The 27,266-nt window shown below is 40.0% G+C and overlaps 1 protein-coding gene across 3 annotated transcripts; it reads right to left on the bottom strand.

The window, feature by feature from the left end:
• Positions 1–1,990: 1,990 nt before the first annotated feature.
• Positions 1,991–27,266, bottom strand: SECISBP2L (SECIS binding protein 2 like). Of its 3 annotated transcripts, none has more exons than XM_048956664.1 (18): positions 27,058–27,266; positions 18,555–18,733; positions 16,916–17,240; positions 16,230–16,365; positions 15,568–15,797; positions 15,449–15,473; positions 14,600–14,733; positions 14,230–14,361; positions 13,783–13,866; positions 12,656–12,823; positions 12,367–12,508; positions 11,434–11,603; positions 10,000–10,132; positions 9,308–9,470; positions 8,407–8,627; positions 7,616–7,770; positions 6,917–7,136; positions 1,991–6,454 (listed from the first exon to the last, which is right to left on the bottom strand). In XM_048956664.1, the coding sequence occupies exons 1-18, from the start codon at positions 27,073–27,075 to the stop codon at positions 5,781–5,783; spliced, it is 3,309 nt and encodes a 1,102-aa protein (XP_048812621.1). In that variant the 5' UTR covers positions 27,076–27,266; the 3' UTR covers positions 1,991–5,780. The 3 variants fall into 3 exon arrangements, with proteins under 3 accessions (XP_048812621.1, XP_048812623.1, XP_048812624.1); XM_048956666.1 differs by having other exon boundaries at positions 14,600–14,715; XM_048956667.1 differs by lacking the exon at positions 27,058–27,266 and adding an exon at positions 26,594–26,710.

Below are 27,266 nucleotides of genomic sequence, written 5' to 3'. Positions count from 1 at the left end.
ACCGTGCTGCACTGCGGGGGAGCTGCCCCACACCCACTCTCATGGGGCTTGGAGGCAGCAGCTCGGTGCTGCTTCTGAGCTGGGCCTGCACAGCAGAGCTCTGCACCTCCCTCAGAACATATGGAGCAAATGGAGGATTCCCCCCACCCCATATAAATAGCAGCGGCAGCGTTAATTCATGCAGACGTGCACTGAGCACACTGCACACATCCCCCTTGACACGCATGGCTGCAGGCAGAAAGGAGCGAGCCCAGCACTGCTTACAGCCAGGTGGGAGAAGCTGCAGGCAGCCCTGCAATGTGCTTCTGTGCGTCCCCATGGTGCCCTGCAGCCAGCGACCACGACCTGGCTCCAGATCTGCAGCAGGAGGGAAGCAAAGGCAAAGCTCAGCTGAGCCCAAAAAAGCCTCAAGCTCAATCCCTGCAGAATTCCCCTCCCTATGAACAGGTTTCAGCAGCACAGAACTACAGTCAGCTTGAAAGGAAGTTGGAAATTATCACGCTGTTATGACATCAGGGGGCTCAGCATCTGTATGCCAGCATGCAGGGAACATCACCTACTTCACATAGCTTAGAAGTGTTTTTCCAGAGGGCAATGCACTGGCACACATTTGGGCAGAACAAACACAGCAGCACCACTGGGCCACCCTGCGCTGCCTTTCTCAGAGCCCCCAGGCTGGGCACTGTGCTGCCATAGTGAATCCAAAAGGAAGCTGTGGCACAGGGTCAGTTTTATTGCCTTTTACTGTGAATGTGATCCATCCCTCCACCAGCAGCAGCGCTCCTCCATGGGCTCAGCCTAGTTCTTGTTACCTGCAGCTTCACCTCACCACCTCTAAGAGCCCTCGCAGTGAAGGGGCAGTGACCCCTCAGCTTCAGCTGAAAGAACCACACTGGAGCTGACATTGCAAACCACAGGCATTGCAGCCCCCTCCTTGCCCCTCTCCATTCCCACACCATGAAGGGCAATGGTGGCTGCATGCAGTGTGCTTTGGGTCAGGCCTTTTCAGCCATCACTGATGAAGACCCATCAGCACAAACCCACCCTTTGAGAGCTCCCACTGCTGCAAGCACATTTGCACCTAAGGCCTTCAGCGCATCACTGACAATTTTTTTTTGCAGTGGTTGTTCTGCTTTATGCACAGCAGTGCAAAGTGTAATCCCCACTATAGTGTCATTAAAAATAACCATCAGTAGAAGCTGCCAAACATTTCTTAAATGGGGACAGAGAGGGAGAAGTCAGTGAGGCTTTATGGCGATTAACTTTGTTATTTCCATAGTACAAGTTACACAGGTTTCCAAAGTCTGTCTCGGGTTGAGAAGATGCATGCAGAACTCAGGTTTGACGAGCGATTCTGAGAGCAGCAATGCTTGCTGTCTAATGTTTGTCACAGCAGCACTTTCAAGAGAGGACAACTGCAGAAGCAGAACTGAAAGAGGAGGCGAAGGCACAGAAATAGAAAACTCAAAATTACAGGATGAAGCCGTGTCCTTTCTGAATCGCTACAAATATTCTCACCCGTAGGAGTTGCAAAACCAGCTAATGACACCGTTAGCAGCGGAAGCGTGAGCAGTGCCAGTGAGTCACTGCAGAACAGGGCAAGGTGCTCCAGCGCCCTGCTGCTTCCCAAGGTAATACAGCACACGGAGAGGGCAGCAAAGGGAGGCGACTCCAATTCTCAGAATGCGTGAAACCCTAATTTTGAGGGGGGGATGACAGCGGTTCATTCCTCTTAAGTAGAATGTTACTTTCACCACAATATCCCAGACCTACATCAGCCTGATGATCTCTGCAGGACGGCAGGTTCTTCTGTATTACGTTTCTCTGGTTATTGCACAGGATGCTGTGTGACAGAACAGAACTGAGCACTGTGCTGGGGGAAATCCCCCGCTCACACACCACACAGAGCTGGGAGCCAGGGCTGCTGCTCTGCCACCCCAACCTGAGCTCAGGAGAACCCAGTTGCAAAAAGACACATCACCCAAAGCCGTCAATTTCTACAATCATTTTTATTAGTTATGGAAGAATCCCCACTAGTATTTACATAGTGCAAAAAAGCTGTTATTACTCCAAAAAGTACGGTAGACAGAACAGTTATCCTTCATACAGCAAAAAAAAGAAATGGAACAAACCCCTTCATATTGTATTTCATAATTTTTCTACTGCTTTAACCTAAGTATTACCATAAATCTTTTAAGACATCAAAGATTAAACAGCTTTCCTAATTAGACTATTTAAAAGTAAAATATATGAACTATTGAACATTGAGAAGGTGGGCTGTGCCAACTGGGTTTCTATTTTCACTGTTACCATTCATTGGAGTGGAAGCTTGGGGTTGAACATTCTTACATTTCCTTACATAGGCAGGGAGGGGCAGAGCCCTCTGTTACGTATTTTTATGGCTTGCATCTGCTGGTTTTTGTTCCATCAACATATCACCACGTCTCGTCTCGACATGGCAAACACTGAAACCAATTCAGTGGTTCCATTAGTTGGCACAACTTCACAGAAAATACTTAGTGACAGTTTCAGCAAACAGCAGCTTCTCAAACAATAATACTTTTTACAAACGTGTTTAAGGTAACGCCATTAAATGTAAGCTCGTGTTAAAGAACCAGACAGAACCACACTGTGTAAGCTCCCTCCCACCCAAATGAGCATAAGGACACCTCTTACCTTTACCATAAGAATACCAACAAGTGCATCTTTGAACATTTTCTGTAACTTTTAACACACAGGTCAATACCCTCAGTCACTGGCAGCAGTGCTCTTCAGTGTGTGCTGACAGGATCAGGTCCTGAACCTCTGCCATTTTCACTTGGCCCAACTAAGGACAAAAGCTCTTCAGTATTTTCCCTTTCACGTATTTGCAATCCACATTTCACGTCAAGAGATACTTGAAGTATTTATATAAATAGGTTGCAGACATAGCTGTCTCTATCAGCTTTAAAGATCCCTACCCCTACCACAGATAAGTCATTTTTGATTTTACCAGATAAATTAAGTGGTGAAGTCATCTCCATAAAGAATGCCTTCAGAAAAGTAGATTCATTTTCTGGATAATCATATCCACAACAAAAATATCTACATGCCTATACCTACAGAAACACCTTCTCTTGGGAACCATAACAGCCTGTATAATAAACTGTGTACTTGTATACCAAATAGAAATTCAGCTACTTTAAAAAAAAAAAAGTCATGGTACAGTAAAACATTTTTATGCTTTTTTTTTTTTTCCCATTCCGGTGGTAATAAAAATCAAAGTTACCACAGTGAGATACTATTCTCAAGTGCTTCGAAGTGGTAAGGAACTTCCCTAAACTCAGATGCAAATGGATCACTCCCAAAGGAACTGCAGTTTCACTCCCCATTATTGCTCATTCCCGGCTTATCAAAAAGGAAGCACTAGGGCCAGTTTCCTTTGCACCTTCTGTTCGCTCCTCCAAGGGTGATCTGCCACACTGAAAGAGACTAGTTCCTTATTTGCTGGCAAGTTAAGAGATATTAGAAGTGCTATGTCACCTTCAAGAACTATTAAATCTGTAGCAAAATTGCAGTTAAGTAGTGGGCTGAATATTACAAGTTTTTTTTTTTTTAATATATATATAAATGTCAAAAAATCTTAAAATGACAGTCCAAGTTCAAAAAGACATACAAAAAGATGCATTTGATGCTAATACTTCAAGATCAAAAGTCATTTGAATCACTGGCACTGAAAAAGCAAATGGAAAAGTTACAAACATCTTTTTTTCTCTTCTGATGTTCTGTTCTGCCCTCAGTGAATACACTGATCCCAGCTGATGCTGAGGCGTGCTTACACATCCAAGGGCAAGTTTTGCTTGTCAGCAGTTCAAACACCTATCATTTCCTAAAGCAAGAACTCTTTGCAAACATACAGACAGAAGTCTGCCATACAGAGAGTGAGAAGTTTAACATTCAGGAGGCGTCAATCCTCAGTCTTTGTTTTCCTACAAAATGCCTGTTCTAGTATCTAGGAAGATTACATTAAGGAACTAAGAACACGACAGAACAGCCACTTGTCCAAGCAGCTCTCTACACTGCTTATGTACATAGCATTTGCTATGCCAGTATCTATCAAAGCTTTATTTACATAACACACAGATTCCATTCTTCTCATTAGCATTCAAAAACCCAGGGGCAGACCATTTCTAAACCCAGAGCCTTTTTTTCCCAGTGCAACTCAAGATGCCAGCACTACTACTACTACTACAAGCGCTGGTCCCACGTTGATGAGTGTAGAACACCCAACTAGGCCAACTACTTTTGTTTTTTTCCTTCAGCTACTCCAGAGGGTTTTTTTTTTTTTTTAAATGCATTCTGATACAAGTGATGAAGAAAAATGAAGTGGAATTAAAGCGTATTCACACAAGTTACTCTTTGGCTACTCTTGTAGTGAAGCTCCCGCTGCTGGCAGTTTCAGTACATCTCTTGCCAATTTAAGACAAAGATGAAAAACTCTCCTTGCATGCAAGGTTTGAACATACTCCAATTTGAAATAGAGTCATCATCAGTTAACAAATTTCACAGAAAATCTCTACAAACGTATGGTTCAAGGTGGGGGGTGCTTCCTTCTTGTACCTCAGAGCCACTGAAACACCTCCCCAGACTGCAGAGCACTTCCCCTTTTCCTGGGATAGCTACTTCCTTTTCTACTCCAGAGGTCAACTCCTAAGGCTGCCACAAATGAGAACAGGCAGAAAGGGGTCCCATTTGGAGTACAAACTGTGAAGATCCATCCTGAATTCAGCAAGAAGGCGGCCAGGATCAAAGCATGCAGATGAGCTTATCAGTAAACTGAGCCACTGCATTATTTACACTTGCTGTTAAATAATTTTTCTTCCTTTTTGTGATGTTACATAGGTTACAATATGCAGAAACGGCTTTCCTGAGGTAAGTCAGAGGAGAAAAAGGAAGTCATCAGTTTACTGAAATCTCTGGATAGGGATTACAGTTAGTGATCCACTCTACGGTTTGGCAGACAGCAATTGCGGAGAGCATGGGCAATTTTCCTTTCCTGTTCTTATGCAATATTGCCAATTTGTAAATAAAATAATAATAAATACAGTAGTTACATCCCTCTAGCTCAAAGTTGTTCTGAAATCCAAAGTTGGCATAGCTTATCGTAATCATTTCATCTAATCAGCAGCTTTGTAACGATGCTTTCGCCAAGGCTGACAAAGAACTTGCATTTATGTCAGCATAAGAACCACATACAGATTTTCTCTTTACTTTCCATAAAGACTACAGATGGGTTTTTTCCAGCTTTTTTTTTTTTTTTTTTTTTTTGAAAACCAACACCTAAATCCTGCTTCTATTTCTAGACAGTTTCTAGACAGAACTAGAAAAAAAAAGTCACAGCCAAATACACTGCCATGCCTGGCATAACACCAGTGAGAAGCACTGGTAACTTGTCAGTCTTAAAATGCATGTTATCTCTTTGAGAATGAGCTAAATGGTCACATAAAAGAACTCTGCTTAAAACTGGTCAGTTGTAAGAAGTTTCCTTTTACAAGACGTCGAGTGATTACTTACCAAAAGATTTTCCACACTGTTTCTATTCTGGGAAATAGAGAGTGATTAAAACCTAAGCTCATTTTTAAATCAAACAAGTAACAGACAGCTACGAAAATATTGTGAATTAAATAAGCACTAAATGTTTAACAGTGCAAAATGTTGAGATGAAGCATACAGATAATGGCTGCAACTTTTACAACAGTTTTAATACAATTTCTAAAAAGTTCCTGAGTTCCTGCTGATTTTCACGGCATGTAGATGGAATCTGAATGCTCCTTGTTCAAAGAGCCGCAGATGGTGGGCTTATGCTGAACGTTACTTGCATGCTTATCATTTGTCCATTCCTCACTATCACCAGCTGGATCGACCTGCTCAGAAGTCTCTATTTCTTCCTCCTCGCTTTGTTCTGCATTGTCTTCTTCAGCACCACTGAGGGTCTTCCCAAGCTGAAGAGTCTCCATAGTTCTCTGGGTCTCCGAAACCCAAGATTCAATTCTGCTATTAAGCTGAACCTCTACAGAAATTGGTTCGTGGGCATAATCCTCATCATCTTCCTCATCTTCCTCGTCCTCCTCTTCCAGCATTCCTGGTACAAGAGTACTGGTGGTACTGATCATGGAGGAATTCAGAATATCTCTGCAGCTGCCATCCAGTGATCCTGTCTCCGTACTCTGCTGTGAGGCCCATTCCAGATTGTCATCTGGTTTCACCTCTTCTTTCTCACCTGGTGTGGCTTTTCCAAGATTTGTTGCTGAGGTAGTGCTGGTTGTAGCCAAGGGTGGCTGTTTATTAGGGGTAGATTTTGCAATTTGACCACTGCCAGCTTTTTCTGGTACTGCAGTCTTGGATGAGGATTCTCTCTCGTTTTCAGAGGTTTCTAACCCATCTGATGTCTCTACCATATTTCTCCAGTTAGTTTCTACAAGTTTCAAAAGAAATTTGTGTAGGAAACAGATTAATATATATATATATATTTAATACAATTATTTTTTCCAAACATTCTGGCTTAAATAGCAATTGGAAACAATCATTTTAAATATTATTCTGCATTTTCTATAAAAATTTTAACCAGAAAAATCAGTTTTGTTTAGTACAGTCTTACTACCAGGCTTTTCCATGCAAGTTGAGCAAAACTTGAAAATCTACCTCCACCAATGCAAGTTAGTTAATTCTAACACTTAAGAAGAGTGGAACTTACAGTTGTTATTTCCTGTATTGCTTAGGAGAAATGACTTACAAAATGAATCAATTTTAGTATTATCCCTGACAGCTGTAGACTAGATGAAGAAATGCTGTATTTTTAGCTGCATTTTCCTTTAAGTAGCATTTGGAAATCTCCAGCTTCTGGTTACAGAAGTAATTTTCCTTTTTTTAAACTTACCATATTCTTTTTCGTTCACTTCAGATATGGGTTCAGAAATAACGCTACAGAATGAGATAGCACTTGCTGCAGAGGGATTACGAGAATGACCCATGTGATGAGGAGCCTTCTTGACATTCTTCAGGGCTTCTTCTGCCTGCTCCTGTTCCATTGCAGCAACCATATCTCTGTATGCTTTCCTGGCCTCTTCAGTCAGTGATACCAGCTTATTAAATAAATCCTGAGTATGAAGACAGGGTGGGTTTTTTGGTTACTTTTTTTCCCCTTTTTCAAATAAATCAAGTTTCTGCTTTTAATCAACAGTATGCCACATAACGAAGCTTAAGCCTTCTAACACCAAACACCTTTACTTCAACCAAGAACTGGCTCTGCATTAAATATAAACACCGTTGCCCATTTACAAGGCTTTCGGATGTCCTTATTTGAAATTACTGCTTTCTTTACAACCTTCCAGAGAATTTCATGTGGTCTTTTAAGTCTACAGGAAATTTACAGAGGTGTCATGGAAAAGCATTTCAATACATTGGCCTTTCAGATATGAGGAAAAAAAAGCTGAATTTCAAAAGAACAGGACTTAAAAGAGATCAGGCCAAGGCCTCTATCAAACATGTTAGATGTGTTGCTCTCTATGCTAAAATAATTCTCAACTATAAGGAATGTAACTGTTCACTCCAGCCCTATACCAAGTGAATTACTCACCTCAGCACCTGAGTAGTTGAAGATACCCACTACACTGACAGGAACCAGCTTGTTCACACAACGACCAAGAGCTTTACGTCCAAGAGCAAAGACAAATGGAATTTCCTGTTCCCGTGCCATGGCTATTACATTATACAGAGCTTCATCCAATCCACCTTGAAGAAAGAAATTTAACAAGTATCCAGTCAAAAGTCACAGCATGGTGACACGTTCTGTAACCCAACTTTAACTGAAATTAGCCAGTAAAACTTCGAGAAACACTATCATAAACTACTGTGTACTACAGGATAAGCTGTAATCTGAGTGCAGCCAGTGAGCACACATCAGGGTGCTTCTGTTGTCACAGCTCTCTTACTGAACAGAGCTTTGCTCTTCTGGTACCTCAGAAAGCTTCTATTTGTGTTTCTGGTAGTGGCAAAAGTGTCTTGATGGCTAAAGTATTTCCTTTAGAGCAATACACATTCCTCTTAAGTAATCCTCCTTAAAAGGACCCAGAGCTCAAGATTTCAAGTATACCATAGACACACTGGAATCAAGTTGAAGTCTACTGTACACATTATCCGCTCATCTTCAGCTTGTTTTACTCCTCATGGAGAAGTTTATTTCCAGAACAGAAGATTAAGAGAATAAAATAAATATAGACTGGCAATTACACAATTGATTCTAAAGTGTTACATCATGGTACAGCAACTGAAAAGCGGCACTAACCTTGCTAATCAGTGCTATGCAGTGACACAAGAAAACCATAAATAAAATGAGTTAGAGACATCACTTGTTTCTATCATTCATACCTTTTGATTGGATTTTTTCACAGTTGGGAGATATAATTACACACTTGATCTTGTTTAGCTTCATATGCTTAGTAACCTCACGCAATCCCATCACCAGCCTTCTCCTTGCTTTAGCTCTCATGGGATCTTTTTGATAAATTCGTTCCTGGAAGCTGACAAGCTCTTGCAATAACAGAGTCACACATTCATCAATTTCTTTACTCAGAACTTGGTTACAGTATCTGTCGATTCAAGAGACATCAAATATTAGCATTGCACATACACAGTTTCCACTGAGTCTTTCTTACTAAAGAACTGTATTACTTCAAGATACTTGAAGGAAAAATAAAAGAAGCTATTTGAAGTTGTTAAAAGGGACTAGAAAAAAAAAAAAAAGACTGCATATGCGAAGTTTAAGTAGTACCTTGAAAAAATAATTATTTTTTCTAGTAACATCAGCAAGAGGATTATCTAAAAGTGCATAGAAAAACTCCAGGAAGTGCCACAAACAATCACTCTTTTCCTTAATTTAATGATCTTAAAAATAAAGTTAGTAAACAACATAGGAAGAACAAACATTACAGTATTTTCAACATCTGTAAATATTGCTTCTCTTTTCCATCCACAAAGCATACCCAGCCCTCCTTTAAAAAATTTCTCAGGATTGCTTTCATCTAGTTTTTGTTCCAGCAAAGTAAATCCATGTGTGTATGCATACACAATACACATCCACGCGTGCATGCATATATTTACACACCCAAAACACACATAGCTATCCATCTACAGGAAGACAAAGGGGCAAGAAAATACTTGCACAGGCTGAATAAAGGCTAGTTTATGTTCATTCACTAAATCTATCCACACTTAAAAATGAAGGGGACATAAAGTGCAAAACTTGAATTCAAAAATGCAGTGCTCTTACTCTCTGAATCTCTTGCTGTGAATTTTGGTTATTGCAGAAGATGCCATTGGACTGCCTATCCCAGAACTAGCAGGTGAGCCTTGGGACACCGGGGTCATGCAGTATGGAGAATTCTGACTTGCTGGTGAGAGTGAAGTATCACTGGGCATACTTAGCCCTGTTTCTGAAAGACAGGTTTGAAATACAAAGACATTTTCATGTAAAAGAAACAGCTTTACAATTCTTAGGTGCCTCTCTCACTCTCTCCAAATTATAATCTGAAAACACTGAACAATATTTTTCCCTGGAAGAGTAATTGAAATGAGGCAACATGACATAAGCACACAGACACTCAGCACCAGCTCTGAAGCAGTACACTGGAGTCTTTGTAGACACCTTCCCTCCCATCGCCAAAAATCTCCTCACATCAAGAACAAGAAAATTCCTCAGGGCATTCCAGCTGCTTACAACTATTGCAGCAAACTGACAGTCCAGATACTGCAGTTTATTGACAAATGTTTTCTGTACACAAGAAAACTATATATTTTTAACTAGTTTGCAAATAAAACCTAAAACAAATGTAATAAACATAGCATCATTTATTAACGATGCTAATTAATCCCACAGGTTTCAAATATCCACTCTAGCTAAATGAGGTTAGGTTAGTCATGGTACAGGGGGGGAAAGCAGGAGCAGAAGGAAGAGACACTGACCTTCTTGAGAGGCCAGCTCCTGAGACTGATCAGTAGGCAGGCTTATATGAACTTCTTTCTGCTCATCAGATCCCAAAATGCTATGATCTACTGATAATCGGCCTTTCTTCTCTTCTCTCTCTTTCAAAATGATCTAGGAACAAAACCAACAGCATCTAGAAATGATGACCTTTAACGAAAAACAGCCATTTGACTGACCAGAGCACAAAATAATCAATGTGTTTCAAACTTCCCTATTCATACCAGGATAAACAAACATTAAATCATTTAAGTTCCCTCATGGATCACAAGCAGTATTTTATTCTAGCATTTTACAGACTGTATACTCCATACTCCCATACTTCCACATAAGCAGTGCTTTCAACAATTTTTATCGTTAAATACTTGTACAGCTTCTTTCTGGGTATGTGATACTAAGAACTCCTAATTCCCATTTCTTGTAGAGACATCTTATGCAAGAGTAAGAAGTGTCTTTACGAAGCACCACTGTAACAGACAGAATCCTCTCTTTTAAATAAAAAAACATGCAAAGATAACAAGGGCAGTATATCTGTGGTGCTTACAACAAACAAGACAAAGGCTTTAATAACAGATGCTTAAAAACATTCCTGGACAGGTATCTGTCATTTACTTGAGTTTGAAGTTCACAGCTAACTCAGGAGAGAAAAGGAAGAAAAAGATCAAAAAAAAAAAAACAAAAAAAAAACCAGAAACCTATATGCAACTTAGCCACAACCAACCGTGTATAACACAGCTTTATCAGATGCTAACTACTCATGTTATAGGGTGGTCTTGAAAAAGTTGCTTGCTCTGCTACAGGTCTTCATCATTTCCAATTATTTTTTTTCTGTCTTTTATTTCAGGGCTAGTTTTTGTATTTTGCCTTTTAATTTCAGCATATACTTCATTCTCCCTGTATGCACCTATTCTGCATGCACACATACATAAAGAAACAATTAGTTCCACATTCACTCAAAAAAAACATGTTTTGCTTCAAGTTAGACACCCACTGCTAAAAAACCAACAAAAACCAACAAAAACCAACAAAAACCAACAAAAACCAACAAAAACCAACAAAAACCAACAACAAAAAAAAACAGGGTAGGGAAATTTAGCTCTGCATAGTACACTACAACATAGGATTCAGCAACACGGAAACTATGCAAGTGTTTCCATCTGTTATAATGCTTATAGTTAAAAAAAATCCTTGAAATCCCTATTGAGATAAGTTTGCATGCCCTCAACTAGCTCCAGGGCTAGAAAAGTTATGTACTAATGCACTACATGCCTCAATCAAGGTATCAGTGTAACAAGAAACAGAGAGAAAAAGTCACGATTCCTTACCCTACTGTTATGATCACTAGTTCTTGGGTAAGAAAATAGCAGTTCTTACTTAGTGTGTTCTGATTCTGCACTCAATGGCTGATTGTTTACCTTTTTAAGTGCTGTAGGGCGTTTCAGTTTCGAAATCTCTCTCTCTTTTCCTCTTTTCACTTTTGGAGCAGTTGAATCTAAAGGATTAAGGCAGCCCATAGATGGCTGCCCCTTTGTTAAAGACTTTCTGTTGGCAGACTCTTTGGTATGAAAGGGAGCAGCACTGCCAACTAAAAATGAGAAAGATGTTAGTTTCACTAGAAGACATGTCAGATTTCGTTCAACAGTGCTTTCAGAATTTCCACCGATGAATTCTTAAAAGTACACTTTCCTTCCTTGGAAAAAAACAGTTTATAATGACAGGAAAATGACATCATTTGATATTGTCACTTCCAGATGGTTTTAAGCTTTCTTCAGTTTAGCCTCATGTTTTCGGAAGTTACGGATTCCAGGAAAATAACTACTTGATAACACTGATAACGGATCTCTCAAATGACTACATGTAACATCACAGTAGTAAGATAAATTGCAACTATTTATCCAAACAGTACATTTTCCTTCTGCTAACTAAGCTTTCAGAGACTTAGTTAACTGAAGGATAAAACAGATGAGCACAGCATGAAATTATCTTCTGTTTCTCACAGAACACAATAAATATTGTCTCCAATGAAAATGTCAGCCATTCTTTGTTGAGCTGCTCAATATAACTTCACTGACTTTAATTAACGTTTGAACGCAGATGAAACTCAAAGCAGGTAAATGAAGCAATGCACATGGTAACTGTGCACTACAATGGACTCCAGGATGTCTGCTACTGCTCAGGAGTGAGATTCAGGGGTTACAATAGACGACTATGAAAAATGTCAGTTCTGCACTCAGCAGCAAGCTGAGAAAAAGCTATTTTTGTGTTAAGCGTTGACAGGAAAAGCATTCTTAAGAACAATCACATTTTAAATTTACAGTGTCACAAAATGCATTTAGTGATAGAAATACCTGTGTATGAAAGAGGTCTGGTGTTGGTGATCTGACGAGCTTTCATTGCTTGCTGCTGCTTTTCAAGAGCTGCTAACATGTCCCCTAGATCTAACTGAACAGGAGTCTTGCTCTTCTTTCCAGCAGCTTTTGATAAAGCCTCCTGTAGGATGAACATCACATGCTGATAAATAAACAGCACCTGCAAAATTGTCTTCGAAAAGAAATTCTTGCTTTTACGGAAGGAGGCAGCTGCTAAAAGATACTCCTATCAACTGCATGCAGGGGAGAAGGGCAGAAAACCACATACCTGGAGTTTTTTCTGTTCCATGCTTATCTCTGAATACTCCTGAGCTGTTGCGAGTGCTGCTGCCAAGGCCTTCTTCTTCTGACTTTTGGCACGCTTTGGTACAGAAGTTGTAATGGGAATTGGAGTCTGGACTATATTGATTGGAGAATTCTCTGGTAAGTCATCTAACTGGAACGTTAAAACAGCGCATACAACACAATTAAAGACCTTTCTCTTCAAGACCACAGAAAGCATTAACAAGCTAGAAGCCAAATGAGTAATTATTTTTATCATCAGTAAGATTCAATAATTAAATACATCTAGATGACCCAAGTAAGGTAAGAAAATAAATCTTAGGTAATTATTTTTGATAGGAAAAATACTATAATTTTTCCAGTTATCTTCTGGCTACTTTGCAGTCTGATTGCTAAATGAGGGCGATTTTTTTCTCCACTCAAAACATTTCATGAGGACTTGCTTTTCATGGACAGCAGCCAAATAGGTTAAGTAGTTTACACAGAGGTGTGAAACAAAACGTTTAAGTAGATCACATGAAAAGCACATCCGCAACACTTACTTCTACAGTCTCAATGTAGATGTTTAGCTTATTTTCCTTTCAGAATAACCTATTCAAACTAATTCCTTCAGGAAACTGAAACACTATGTATTTGCAGATTTAACAATTCCACATCAATGCAAGTCCCTCAAGTCAAAGAATAGCTAGGATGTAATCCAGGCATTAATATAAATAAACCCATATAACCCTCAAAATCTATCTCAGGAATCCTTTGGCATGTACTATTCACTCAAGATTTAGCACACAATTTCACAAAAGCAAAAAAACTTATAAGAAACAATCAATGAAATGGAGAAGTGTTCAAACACATCATACAGTCTCTCTCATTAACAATCTCATCAACAGATAAGAAGCCAGCAGTCTTTTTACGATGGGTTCTACACTCCATTTAATTCACATTTTTTACACACCTAAAGCCAGCAATGCAAATATGCTCAGAAGATCACAATTTAGACATTGCATAAGTTTGTATCTTTTTAAAATAGATCTCTATTACTATTACAGTATTTCGTTTCAAAACAACTTCTGCTAATTTAAGAATAATTTGCTTTGTTTTAGAAGAATCACTTACTACTTTGGGTGAAATCTTCTGCTGGATGTTACTACTTTTGCTGTTGCCATTGTCACTATTTAGTTCTGGAAACTCATCTTCATCCTAAATAGTAAAAAATAATAATAAGAGCACAGAAGAAGTCATCACATTAAAGTATCAATTGAAATACCTGAAAGGACAACAGCAAGTTTAATGCTGAAGATCCACGTAAACTAGATGTGCTTGAGACTAACACAGAAAATGACAGAAAAAGTTAAAACAGTTCTGTATCTGTATAACCATTTTTTAAGAAATTATTTATCACCTCTTCAAATAAGTTCTGCTATATTTAGAAAGGAAAAAAGTCACAGGACAGTAGTTTTTATTTGCAGGCCAAAACAAAGTTTAGCAGCTTCTCCCATTTGATAACATCACTTGTTCTACATTTATCTCACTAATGCATTGACAGTTTTCATACAACGCTACCTCAAAATACAGAGGCTCAGGACTCTGCTCTGCTCTACTCGACTGACTCGTAGTTAGAGGCTTCTCATGTCGTTTCTGCAAATTCTGTCTCCTTTCTGAAGATGTGCTGTGGCCTCTGCATCTGAAACCAGACTACAAAATAATGAACGGGGTTGGTATTATGCAGTTTCAGCTTTTCAATATGTGTGCATGCATGTAGGACATTCATATTTGTTAATTAGCAATGAAGAAGGCATAGTTTATATGGAATTATACTTAACAAGCTGACTATTTTAAACATTAAAAAAAGCATTCTACAGATAGCATTAATCTATTCTAAAATTCATTGTTTTCATATTACAAGAAAGAAAATACTTAAATTCACATTTACCTGTGAACTATTTCTTTGCTCAGCTTGTCTTCCACCTCTAATAAACGTCTGTGTTTTTTCAATCCAAGGCTTCTTTTGAATTGCCTGGGAATTTACGTTAGTCCAACTTACACCAGCTGAAAGGAAAGTGCCAGCTATAAAAAAAATGAATCGCTATCACAGAGTACATCGTAGTGACATGCATGGAACCAGAGCCAGGAACTCCAATTTGATACAAATACAGTTCTTCGTGTAGTTCTAAATTCCTTACAACATTCATTTCTGTAGCTATTTACAGAAGTTACCTGAGTCACTTTTATGGAAGAGTCACACAACAATATTCAACTGAAGATATTCAAACTGTCATTATCAGCAAGCAGTCAGATAAAGGAAATACTGAATGCACATCCACAACAATTTCGGTCCAGCCATAAACAACTGCCACTAGCATTACCCACAACTACTAATCACATCTGTTCCTGCCCTTAATGTATGAGTGCTTCTCAAATAGAGTTCTTTACTTCTCAATGAAGAGCAATGCCATTACCATCCATACAAAAACTGAAGTCCAGAGTAAGGAAGTATGAAAATAAAGTACAATAGAAGCACAGCCTGGTGTGAATGCTTCCATTGTAAGCCCTGGATTTTTTTCTTCCTTTGAAGAGAGAGATTTTGATAAACTATTAGTAATAGCTACTTACACACTTCCATTCAACAAATCAACAAGGGAGTATTGATGAGAATGATGGATATCACAAAGACAAATCTTCTAAAGTGTCTGATGAGTTACAGCAGAGTCCTGGAAGCAGACCATTCCCAACAAGACAAAGTAAAAATAAAACACACACAGCTCACTACAAAAATGCTTACTTGTATTTATTGATGGCTCTACAACCTGAAAAGGAAAAAAAAAAACAATTGTTTTAGTAGCCTTCTTTTTGGTCTGCAGGATACAAATATAGTTAAATTACCCAGTTATGTTTACATACATTCATTGCACAAGAATCTGCATTTCTTGAAGTCACAGCTGCAGCCTGGTTATTGCCGTGCTTAGGACTACAGTAGCCACTATCACTGTCAATGTCTGCTTCGCTTGCGCCCTGCTCACTAGAGGACTCCGCAGCAGGGTGAGAAGCTCTTCTGCGTCTGCCTTTTGACTTCCAAAGCATCGTAGAGGCACTCTCAGAAAGTGACTTGTTAGCTATATCTAAAGGAAAGTCTGTGACACAGATTTAACAAAGTAATTAGTTAATAAGACACAAAAAGTCCACGTGATAAGAACAAAAGGAAAAAAAAAAGTCCTCGCACTTGACAAAAAATTCCTTTTAATATTAATGACATCACCTTTTTTTCTAAATATATATATCTATCTAGATGCATATATCTATGCATCTAGATCCAACTCCCTCAATAAGATAAAGGTGTTGTTGGCAATAGCAACATCTCTGCAGGAATACCACATCATTGCAACACTGTACTCTGACAGACTGAAAAGGTTTCTGCAAATACCAGCGGCCTTGAACTGCAAAGATCTCTCTCAGAAGCTACCTCTTAAAAGAAGATGGACCAGTTTCAGAAAGATCATAGCCGAAATGTAGTTCTAGTTATTTTGCACTCCCTTCCCCCCAAAAACAAACAAAAAAGGAGTTACCTGTTTGCTGTGATGCATCAACCAACAAAACAATCTTTGATCTGTTCTCAGGACCTGATGAACTTGTCTCCTTCTGAGTGGCTACATTTTTCACTGGAGGACGTTTACTTTTTATGTGCATCTGTAACTGCTGCTGCTGTTTTAAAAGATTAGCCAAGCACACACATAAGCCTATATAAGCCATATACTATTTGACTTCATAGTTGTAATCAAGTTAAACAAAGTTCCAGTGCTCCTTCCAGAAGCCACATATTTGAAGACAAGGGGTTAAAGGAGATATTCATAAATTACTTGTATCAATCTCATACACTGCATTTATTAATCTTTTCAAAGCATTTTCCTGCGTGAACTTTTTTTTTTTTGCTACTTCCACATCCTAACAAAAGGAAAAAGTATGAATATATTCCGTTCTCTCGGGACATAATTCAGACCAAACTAGCAGAGACAGTGGGAACTCCCCATATTACACTTACAGGTTTTAAGCTCACCATGTATTTTAGCCCCAAAATATCTCTGTGTGCAGCTACACAACACTCCAGTTAACATCTTTTCCACCCACCTTCCCTTCCATTGATATACTTCCATACCTGCTCTTGCTCAAATGAGAAGCATGTTTCTGTGCAGGTGCTTTTATTTATAGTTTTATTTTTGCCATTAAAACAAAAACCAGACTGTGCCAAGCTTACTTTTGGTATGATTGGTCCCCTGTTACTGCTTCTGCTTCGCTGGGTGGATATTGGGAAGACCTGGCCCGATGGGTTGGGACGCTCGGTGCACTCTGTAGTAACTGTATTCACAGCATTTGCTGTTTGAAATGGTGCTGAATAGGGGGGAGGAAAAGGATGATAGAAACCCATGACCTGAGCACAGGGTGCTGGCATCAGCTGATAGTATGTGTATTCTGTAGAAACAGGTGGTTGGGCAGGTATTATAGGATAAGCAAGGTACGGTCCTGCAGGATTTGGGTTGGGTTGCTGCCATCTGATGTCATTGTTATATAATGGAAACTGTCTGTAAAAATTCAAAAGGAAAGAAAAAAAGATTGTTCAGTAAGTTTTTCCCTGTCAAGAAAATTCTGCACATCAGAAAACCACCACTCTTAGGAAAAAAAGCCAAAACCATTACATAGACCATTAGTTTTTAGTAACTGAACTTAAATCTTAAAGATTCCAATTAAGTGATGTTCAAATCTCCGATTACACTAATGAGTAAAAACGTAGAAATAGTTTTGTTTCTCTTGTCACGTGCAAATTTATTCCTAATGTTAAATTTAGAAATTAGGGGTGGGCATTTCTCTTGAGAAATTCTTGGAACCAACTACAAACTAAGTTTTTTCAGCATCTCAGAGAATAAGCAACTTCAGAAGCAAGCTTCCACAGGTAAGCTAGCAGAAAGATGACAGTGACATGCCTGTTAGCAGGGCCTGAATATTTGACCCTGAATAAAAGGAAGCAGTCAATTCATCCTTGCTCAAAATGCCTATGAAAATGCAGGCCTTAAGAAACACCTGTAAAAGCCAGCTTCTATTTGAGAAGCTTACTAATAAAATGAAGTGTGGGTATTTCTTCCAGTGTTTATTTGAGATACAGCATACCACAAGAGCACTCCCAGGGAAGCTCTAAGCCCAGTTACTGTCCCTCTCTTCACACCCGAAGAAACCAGGAGAGCATCAACAGAGAATGCCCAAATACTACAGAAAGCAAATGACAGGTAAAGAGCCAGGGTAGTTTTACAGATTTGTTGTGGGCAGTTGTTAAAGGATTCTTTTTGTTCTTACCTAGGCAAACGCAGCAGTACTACAGAGTGCTACCCTAAGCAAACATTGACTACATTTATCAACATCAACTAACAAATACATGTGTATTCACATAATGAGCACAAAATAAAGAACATTACAATTGTGTATTTAACCAAAAACCTTCGGGCTAGAGTGATGAGATCCTAAACTCAATGTATTATAACCAGTTATTCAGGAAACTGGATACAGCTACACTGAGTGCAACAGTGTCAGGTGTTCCCTCATAGCAGGATACGCGTTGCACACCTAGAGCCTTGCTTCAGAAGCAGAGATTCAAACACGAATCTCCTGACTGCCTGGGAAGGCAGCAGACAGAAGATTTGTATCAAAACCCTGCAGCAAGTGAAAAGAGCAAAGAACACCAACTGAGGAAAGCAAAAGGAAGCAAACAAGCAAAAAACATTTCATCCTTACTAATGAGCGGAGGGGAGATTAAGTGCAGCAAACAATGAGTATACAAGCAGTTGTTAAAATTCCAAACTCATTCAGAATTTTTCTTCCATTAAAACCACAACCACATGTATTACCTATTGGATTGATTTTCCTGTACAAATGGATAGCAAGTGATCAGGTAGCTGGGGATAGGAGTTGCTTCCACGCCATTAACTCCTCCGCTGTCACTAGGAAGCGCCATCGGGATCATTAGTGTTTCTGGACCCTTCTTTTGAGGAATAAATGGTTCTACTTCAGCTGACAGCTTGACATTCTGAAGAAAGAGAAAGCATTGTAATTAAATACAGAATTAAATCATTTAGGAAAATTAAGTTTTTAATTAAGAGATTCATAAAGTTGTGTGGCAATCATCACAAACAGCAGGCAAAAGGGCGACAAGGCTACAAGCCTTCTGCAGTCAACTGAAAGAGGTGGAGAACAGTTGGTAAGTGGTTGTTGGATCCTTCCAGTCATAGGCTGTAACACAAATCAACATCTAGCATTTATATTAACCTTTACAAAGTGCTGTACAAACACCAATTAATTTAAAAGGAACTGAAGTTCTGATCTTGCAGAGGAAATGCTAGTCTGAACACAGAAAGAAAGAGACTTGCACTGTAGGTGGAGCACAGTTGTGTAGGCTAGCATAATTGAATTCAACATATGGAAGATGTAGTAATGCCTGGTGTGCACTACCAAACTGACCATGTTCCCAGGCAATTATAGAACAGATTTTTTAGCCACCATAGGTTTACTGCTAAAATAGATGGAACGTGTGTGGGGTTTTCTTCTGTGATACACCATCTGCACAATTTTAACATATTTTAAAGTGTTAGAAATATGATCACATTTTGTCATGATAAGAGAATTAAAGACTGCTTAGAAATAAGTTTTAAACTGTGCTCTCAAAGGAAAAGACCACCCCCAGCCCCAAAGGCATCCTTAGCAGCTTGTATAGCTTTTTTACCCACGGCTTTGGTCTGGTAATAGATTAGCTGGGCCCTACCTTTCAACAATGACAAACGCTCCATTCAGTCAGCTAAAGAAGCCCTACTCTGAGATGCAGATCCACTACAACCTGAAATTCCACCTTCTACATTTAGCCAGAACTGATCTAACTTTCCAAACTTTTCAGCTTCAATTCCCTTGTCTCACACTAGTTGCCAAGTCCTTTGGTTCCAAAGCAGGCAAAGACTCCACAGCTGTTTCTTTCTTTTGTCCAGGAAACTATTCCAAAAGCCACACACAGTCTGTAAGAGGACATGCTCTTGTTTTAAAAGAGGTGAACCCTGAAGGTTTGATGTGCAGTGGACAATCTTCTGTCCTTGTCACTATTTGTTCAACGCCCTCAAAATCAGGTAGACAACACTTCTGAAAACACCATGACAAGTAGTCACAACTACCTTGTGATCCTGAGTTCACACCTTCGCTTTGTCAATCCCACAATCCATCTGAAGACATTTCTGTTACTGCCCAGAATCTCCACGTAATAGCTTCTTTTACAATTTACTTTTGAAATAAAACACACGTGCAAATCACATGCTTCCTTTATCAGCATGGGGTGAGGAAGTAGGGAGAAGCTGGAAGGGGAAAGTCCAAAAGCATTTTGAAACTGCAGTTGTCCACTGTCAGTGAGGAAGCTATTCTTTTTCTTGATGAACAGGCTCTTTTAACACATCAGACTGAACAGGAAAGACTCCCAGCTTAAACATTTGTTCGAGCAACAGTGAAGTCAAGACACTTCAATAGAAGAAAGTTTAATTAATCAGTAAAAGATAGAAAATCATAACTAACAAAATGACTAAGAACCTGCGTTGCACTGTAATTTACCAAACAAATGAGCAGAAAACCAGCAGTCACTTAATTACTTGGTTGTCACAAAGAGAAGTGGGAAGAAGTTTGCACAGTAAATGCTCTAGGGCTTCACTTAAGTATTAAAACTTACTCTTAAGTCATCATAACTGCCAGTACTTGGTGCACCATTTTTATTATATTGAAATATTTTCTATATGTGTACATGTAAAACTTAATTGCAACATGCGATGTCTGAATTCCCTGCTCATTTCAGAAGAATTCTGCTCATTGAATTCGGTTAAACTCCATTTGACACCCAATGCTACGTGACCGCAGTCCGTAAGAGCCACCTAATGACTTGCTTTTTAATATGCATTTGATGCCTGTCGAAAAAGTTTGGTTCTATTTCTGCATCTGCCTGTTTATTTTATCCTTCCATTGTCAAATTGCTCATTTATAGTTCTTCCATGAGATTTTATGTAGTTTTAGTTCAAATTTCACCATTAGCTAGTTCCTGTATACACCAATTCACTTATCTGCAGAGCCACGAGGCAACTCCCAGGCATAGAAGTGCCCTGCTCTACCCAGGGTTCCCTCTCAGGCCTTGGGCTTATCACTGAGCTCAGTGACTCACGTACCCACCTGTGAAATTCCAAGTCATCTGCTTCAACACAGCATCACAGGACTATATATATATATATATATGTGTATATATATATATACACACACACACATATATATATACACACATACATAGAAAAATCAACTGTTTTCAAACAGTGATCATGTGGTAAGTGACTGAAATACCAACACTCTGAAAATGAGGAGATTTTTTCCATGACATGTAAAGATTGCCCTGCAGAACTGTTTGCAATAGAACTGTGGGCTGACCTACAAAACCAGGCTGCAGAAGTGTTAAAGCAACACGCTAAGGCTGTCTCACCCATACAAGATTCAAGAGCATAAGCAGGATGAGCTCTGCAGAAATACAGAACTCTTACAAGGCACTGAAAGCTCTCAGACAACTACACCTAACCCACTGGTCGGTGCCTCCCAGCTACATGCTGACTGAACTTTGGCCAGAACACCAACTATAAACCACTACAGAACTGACTAGGAGAACAGTCAAAACATCTGATATTTGTGATGCAGGTGGTACAAGATTCTCTATTTTAAGGAGCTTCCCAGTCTGCTCTTTCCCTACATTGTTTTGGCAGACTGATGTGGAAATATGAGAAAAATGGCTGGTATTTAATAACGATTCCCTCGTAGAGCTCTCTTAGTAAAGTGATCTTTGTGATAACAAATCTTACCATCATTGTTACTCTCACAAGGGAGTAGTCTTTCACATTTCATTTTTAACAGTACTTGACAAGTGATCAGCACAGGAGCTGAATGACTCCACCAGCAATGCTGCCACAGCAAAGGCATTTCTTGCCAATTGGCAAAGATCAACCCCACCTGTTAAGGTACTGAGTTTTGATCAGAGGCTTTAAATTATGCTGAGATTGCAGACTTCTTGATTATTCTAGCTGTAGTATTTTCAAGACAATACATTATCCAAACTGCTCCTGCAAAATTCAAAAAGTTACCTTAGTTTTCCAACTACCTCTGATAAGATGTATTTATTTCTTTATATCTTTCCAGTAAATATAGAATTCTCTCTTTTCAAATTTCCTCAAGAGCGACGGGGAGAAAGATTTGGGTATTTCATAAGTAAACAAATCTAGCAAAACAAAGTTACTTTGCTCCTTCCATGAAACACTGAGATAGAAGGACTAGAAGGATAACTTCAGTGTTTCCTTCCCTGTTGCCCTCTCTCTCAAACAGGTAATGATTAACTATTGCTATGATAGAGCAATTCGTTACTATATTTTCTGTACAGCTTATAAAGTATTGATCTTGATTATAGTACCAAGATAAAGAATATCCTGTAGCCACAAACAGGTAAGGGTGCATTTGAAAGTTAATACCCTTTTTTGTCTACAGAACTTCCACAGTGTGTTAAAGTAATCCAAACAGACCAGAAGTCTCTTACATGCATTATACTATTAGCCCTTTTCTGGCACAATCTGTACGTGCAGACTTGTTGATTACATCAACATTTTTAAGATGCTTCCTTTATCTTGCTGAAGTAACTGTTTTTTTAATTTTGCACTTATGCTGCAGACTATGTATATTAGCAAAATAGCAATCTCAGCCTTAATAAGGTGCTTCAAAAATCCTGCAAGCATAGAATAGACCAGACTCCTTTCTGAAGTGGCATGTTGTTTCAGAGGTAAACCTAAGCAAACGAGCCAAAGAGCACGGAGATGTGTAGTACAGCAGCTCCTCAAAGATGGCAGTCACACTGCACAGAGCAGCAAGTGCACATGAACAGAACCCTGCAGGACTGATCACAGAGCTGACCTGCAGTCAAGAGCAACAAAAGGTACTGACAAGAAAGACGCTGAACGCTAACAAGCTCTTGGTAATCTTTACAACAGAACACTTGTGATGCTATTTAATGCTATGATTGCTTCCTGGCCATTCACCCTGCAGCCAATAGAAATCAGCACTTCGCCACTGACAACAGCGAACACGGAGCTGGGCCCTACATAGTTAATATCAAAAAAAGTATGTTTTGATCAGGCAATCCAAAGGCAAACATTGCAAGACCTAATTTTACACTGGCATGCAACTTTGTCATGTTTATTCAACCTTCTACATCATGAAATTGAACAAAGCTTTATCGAAACTGACCTTTGATAACAACTTGTTTCAGCATGACTTAAATTCATATTTAGAATCCTCAGATTTTCAGCCACTTGCCTATGAACAGAAACACATTCCTTCAAAAGAAACCAGGACTCACACAGAAGTCTCTTTTGTAGACATCCCTAGCTTTAATTTGCAAGATGCTCTGCACTGTCTCATTACATATTTCGGTCCAACAATTACAACTCTTTCAAGACAGCATATATACTGAAGAGACCCTTTGTTTCCTATATAAAAGCTACTGTAGTCATCAACAGCTGCAAAGACAGAGGATGACACAAGCAGGAACAGACTGGTAAACTTTGTTCTATAGTTATAGCACTGTATGTTTAATCTTAGAAAAGTTTTTGTTCATTGTATTTAATGCCATTCAGCACTCCACATTAAATGGGAGCGCTGTCAGCTTGCTCTCTTACTGCAGAACACTTGGGTATCTATGTTACCATTTACAGGGTGAGAAAATAGACACAGATGCTGCATTTCAGTGGGCTAGAACGAAATCAGCTGTTTCACTGCCACAAAGTCTGGAAACTAGAAGTCTCATCACAAACAAGATAAAAAGCAGTGCTCAAATAACTGCTTCTAAAAACCCCATTTCTTAATTTTAGACCTCAAAATCCAACAGTACTACACCAGGTGACATTTCATCTATTTTAGATAAACTTTACCAATATGGAAGTCATTGTTTCTATAATTAGCTGCTTCTAAGTGGCAGATGATTCAGGAATGGTAAATATGCAGTCTGACTGGAAACACCAGCAGCGCCGTTTAACAGCACGCACCATTCCATCCAGCCTTATTTAAACACAGTAATTTTGATCCAACACTTCAAGCAAATACACCATCGAGTTGGTCTTTCCCCTTTCTCTTAGCTCCCATACACAATTCTCTTTCCTTTCACAAAAGAAAATACCCTATATTCAGAAACAACAAACTATTAAGAACTAATATTTTAATGGCACAACAGCACAAGTTAGCTTTTGTATCATTCAATAACAGAATATTCTAGGGGGAAAAAAAAAGTGGAAAAAACTCAAATGCAGTATTTGTAGTCACAAAGCTTGTCCAAAAGATAAAAAGCTATAAACAGGATCCTCTTCTCTTATCATACTTACAGCACTTGACAGTGCACATCAGCTTCTGAATTCACACTATCAACGTGAAGTGGGAGTATGAGTGCCTTGCAGTCTGCACACTGGAGGTGTCAGAGCAAACCACTCACCTGCCTGCTTCCTCACCACCACAAAACAGTCAGCGAGAAACATTTGTGATCAGAATACTCAGAAGACCTTCATGTATCACAGCATTAATATTTTAAATGCATTGCAAAACACATTCTGTAATAAAACAAAAGCCTTAGTAAAATCCAAATTCTTCTGTACTTTCAAGGTTCAAGAGAAAGAAACGTGCAAACCTAGGACCTGGGAAAACAGATCTTTTTCAGTCTGCTGACACTTGAAAAGTCTGCCATGAATAAGAATCAGAATAAAATAGGATAAAGAACACACAGATCTAGATCAACTACCACAGCAAGCACTTTATCAGGCCAACTGTTGAACAGTCGAGAATAGCAGAGGCAAGCACACCGGGCAGTATTTAAGCAACAGCAATACAAAACACAGGTACTTGATTTTGCAACTTCATCTAATTTCTCAACCGCATTAAAGAACCAAACGCCTTAATCACAGGGCTAGACAAGTGCCTAGCTCTTACAACGAGGCACAGCAGTACCCTGCAGAGGAGAAGTGGATTCTCTACCATGACCAGCTCAATAGAAAGACTGCTGAAGGTCACATACTGCATTTTCTCTCACACAGAGAAAGCCTACACTTAATCACTTCTCATCCACTTCTAAACAGAACAAGCTTCAGATCACAATAAATACTACTATAAATTTTTTGAGGGTTTATTTTTTTTAATGTTTTCTTCTCTATTAGCTGCCAAAAGATCACTAGGCACATCACAACAAGCAAAGCCACACCAGAGTGAAGGTAACAAATGTCAAGAGCAGTGCTCAGTGATGCTATTTACTCGTACAGGTGCCCACATGTTTTTGGTGCATGATGTCTCATCCGGATTTACTCATCCAGCACCCAAAACTGTTCAAATACTTTTCCCACCAAAGGCGCCTGCAATCCTCCCTTACTCTTGAAGTACTAATTTCTACCATAGCATGGTATTCCTACCTACCCATGTTCTAATTCCACAGTAATTATTCCTATCATCAGGAACAGTTACTTTACTGTGGTTGAGTGAGTAATCTGGGGGAAAGAGAAGAAGAGAATTAGAAAAACTGTTATTATGCTGTGATATTCATTTATCAGATGTCACACAATATAGATGCTGAAAGTACACCAAATAGAAGAAATCACAGAACAGCCCCCAAACTGATGCAACCTCACCCGCCAGTTACACTGATTATGGAGATTACAATCTATCTCACTGCACTAAAGATAAAAACTCAAAGCATTTAGAAATCTCTTAACTTGCTACTGCATTATTAGGAGAAAAAAGCAACAAGGCAGTTGAGCCATTTTAGAAACTTAACAGCTATTAATTTGCCTGTCTAGAAGCCTTAGTAGTGGACAACGAACAGAGCTAGATGTGCTGCAAGCAGAATGAACAAGATGATGGTTCCTGCTTCAGAGAGCTCAAGTTGAGGTACTGCAGTTAAGATAACTACACCATCAGATCCAGCACCTTACACTGTAATAGCTCATGAAAAATGAGAATAACTATTTCCATCAAATAAAAAGAATGGTTTGATTGTGACACGAGTATAAACCTTACAGTAATGGGGCAAGAAAGAGTTCGAGCAACAGGGAATAAATATTTCACAACTCTGCCACAGTCCTAGTTACGGTGGAACCAGAAAGGAAAAAAGTACAAGAGATGAATTAAGTAAAGGAAAAAAGTACAACAGATGAATTAAGTAATGTATTGTTTTCTACATTTTAGATCATTAAGACAACACACTGAGAGTCATACCATACTTTAGACGCAAGAACAAAATGAAGAGTATTGTATCTGTACAGTGCTCTATTCTAAGCTCATGTTATTTACTTAACTCACTCTACTACTAGAAATCCCTGGATTTCTAGCAAGGCACAAAGTGACAAAAAAGGAACACGTGAATTCAAAATAAGAATTTCCAAAACATTCTGCTGAACCTGGAGCTGAGAATTACAACGAGGCCACAAAGGAGGGCAGCGCTCACTTCAGAGGGATCATTCAGATCTGCCTCCTGACCATGGAAGCTCTCACTGTGTGCACGTAAACAACCACACAGACACCTGTGTTCCAGCACAGCCTTTTATATAGTTAAGAGTAACACAGAGCAATTACTTGGAGAAGAGCAAGTTCACTATTACAGAAAAGAGAAAAAGGTGATTTCCAGAATTAGTATGCCCAAATCTCTCGCTCTCAGCAACCCCTAGCACTAAAAACTTCAGCCATTTCCATCACTCCAACAAGTGCCAGGTCGCACACACCGCAAAGTTCCCCAAGTCCCTTCTGGTGAGCACACAGCCTCGAACCACCCCTCACAACCGCAATTATTCCACAAGCTTGAAACTGAGTATACCTATAGAAACCTGAGGGAGAGGCCCAAAATAGAGGGCACGGCCCCTCACGAACACCAAGGGGCGAATCCCACAGCGCTAGACGTAACGCGGGCAGAGCCAGCCCGAGATACAGAGGCTGAAGAGGGCACAGCCCCACGCCTCCCGCAGGCCGGCGCCCAGCCCCGGGCCGGCAGGGCAAAGGGCCGCGCCACAGCCGCTCCCAGCCGCAGGCCGGACGGGGGGCTCCGCCAGGGGGGACCGCCGTCCCCTCTCGACCCGCACCCCCGTCAGCCGCTGCCAGTCTCCGCAGGCCGCGGGCCGCGCCCCGTCCCCGCGCACGGCAGCCCGGGTCAGCACCGGCCAGGCCCGACAGCAGGCAGTCGCCGCTCCCTCCCGCCCGTCGCTGCCCCACTCAGCGTCGCAGCCGCCACCTCTTCCACCGCGGTTGTTTACGGCCCCCCAGCGCCGAGCCCGCCCCCCGCACCTTGTCGGCTTTGTCCATGGCTCCAGCTGGGCTGGGCGGCGGCTCTAATAAGGGCGGCGGAGGCTCCCAGCTGCCTCCTCCATTGCGCTCGCTCCCCGCACCGGGATCGCCGCGTTCCCGCACACGCCCAGGGCGGCGCTGGCACCGCGCGCAGCTATCACGGAAACCGAGCCCGGCTACGCCACGGCCGGGGGCGGGGAGGGGAGGGG

This window comes from Lagopus muta, chromosome 10 (assembly GCF_023343835.1).
Source record: "Lagopus muta isolate bLagMut1 chromosome 10, bLagMut1 primary, whole genome shotgun sequence".
NCBI lineage: Eukaryota > Metazoa > Chordata > Aves > Galliformes > Phasianidae > Lagopus > Lagopus muta.
This window is presented reverse-complemented; position numbering and strand designations above follow the sequence as displayed.

Coding starts and splice junctions, on each gene's coding strand:
- SECISBP2L (XM_048956664.1), bottom strand. Junction 12,509..12,655: donor TGGAACAGAAAAAACTCCAG/GTATGTGGTTTT, acceptor TTCATCCTACAG/GAGGCTTTATCAAAAGCTGC. Junction 7,137..7,615: donor TCAACTACTCAGGTGCTGAG/GTGAGTAATTCA, acceptor CTTCATACTCAG/GATTTATTTAATAAGCTGGT.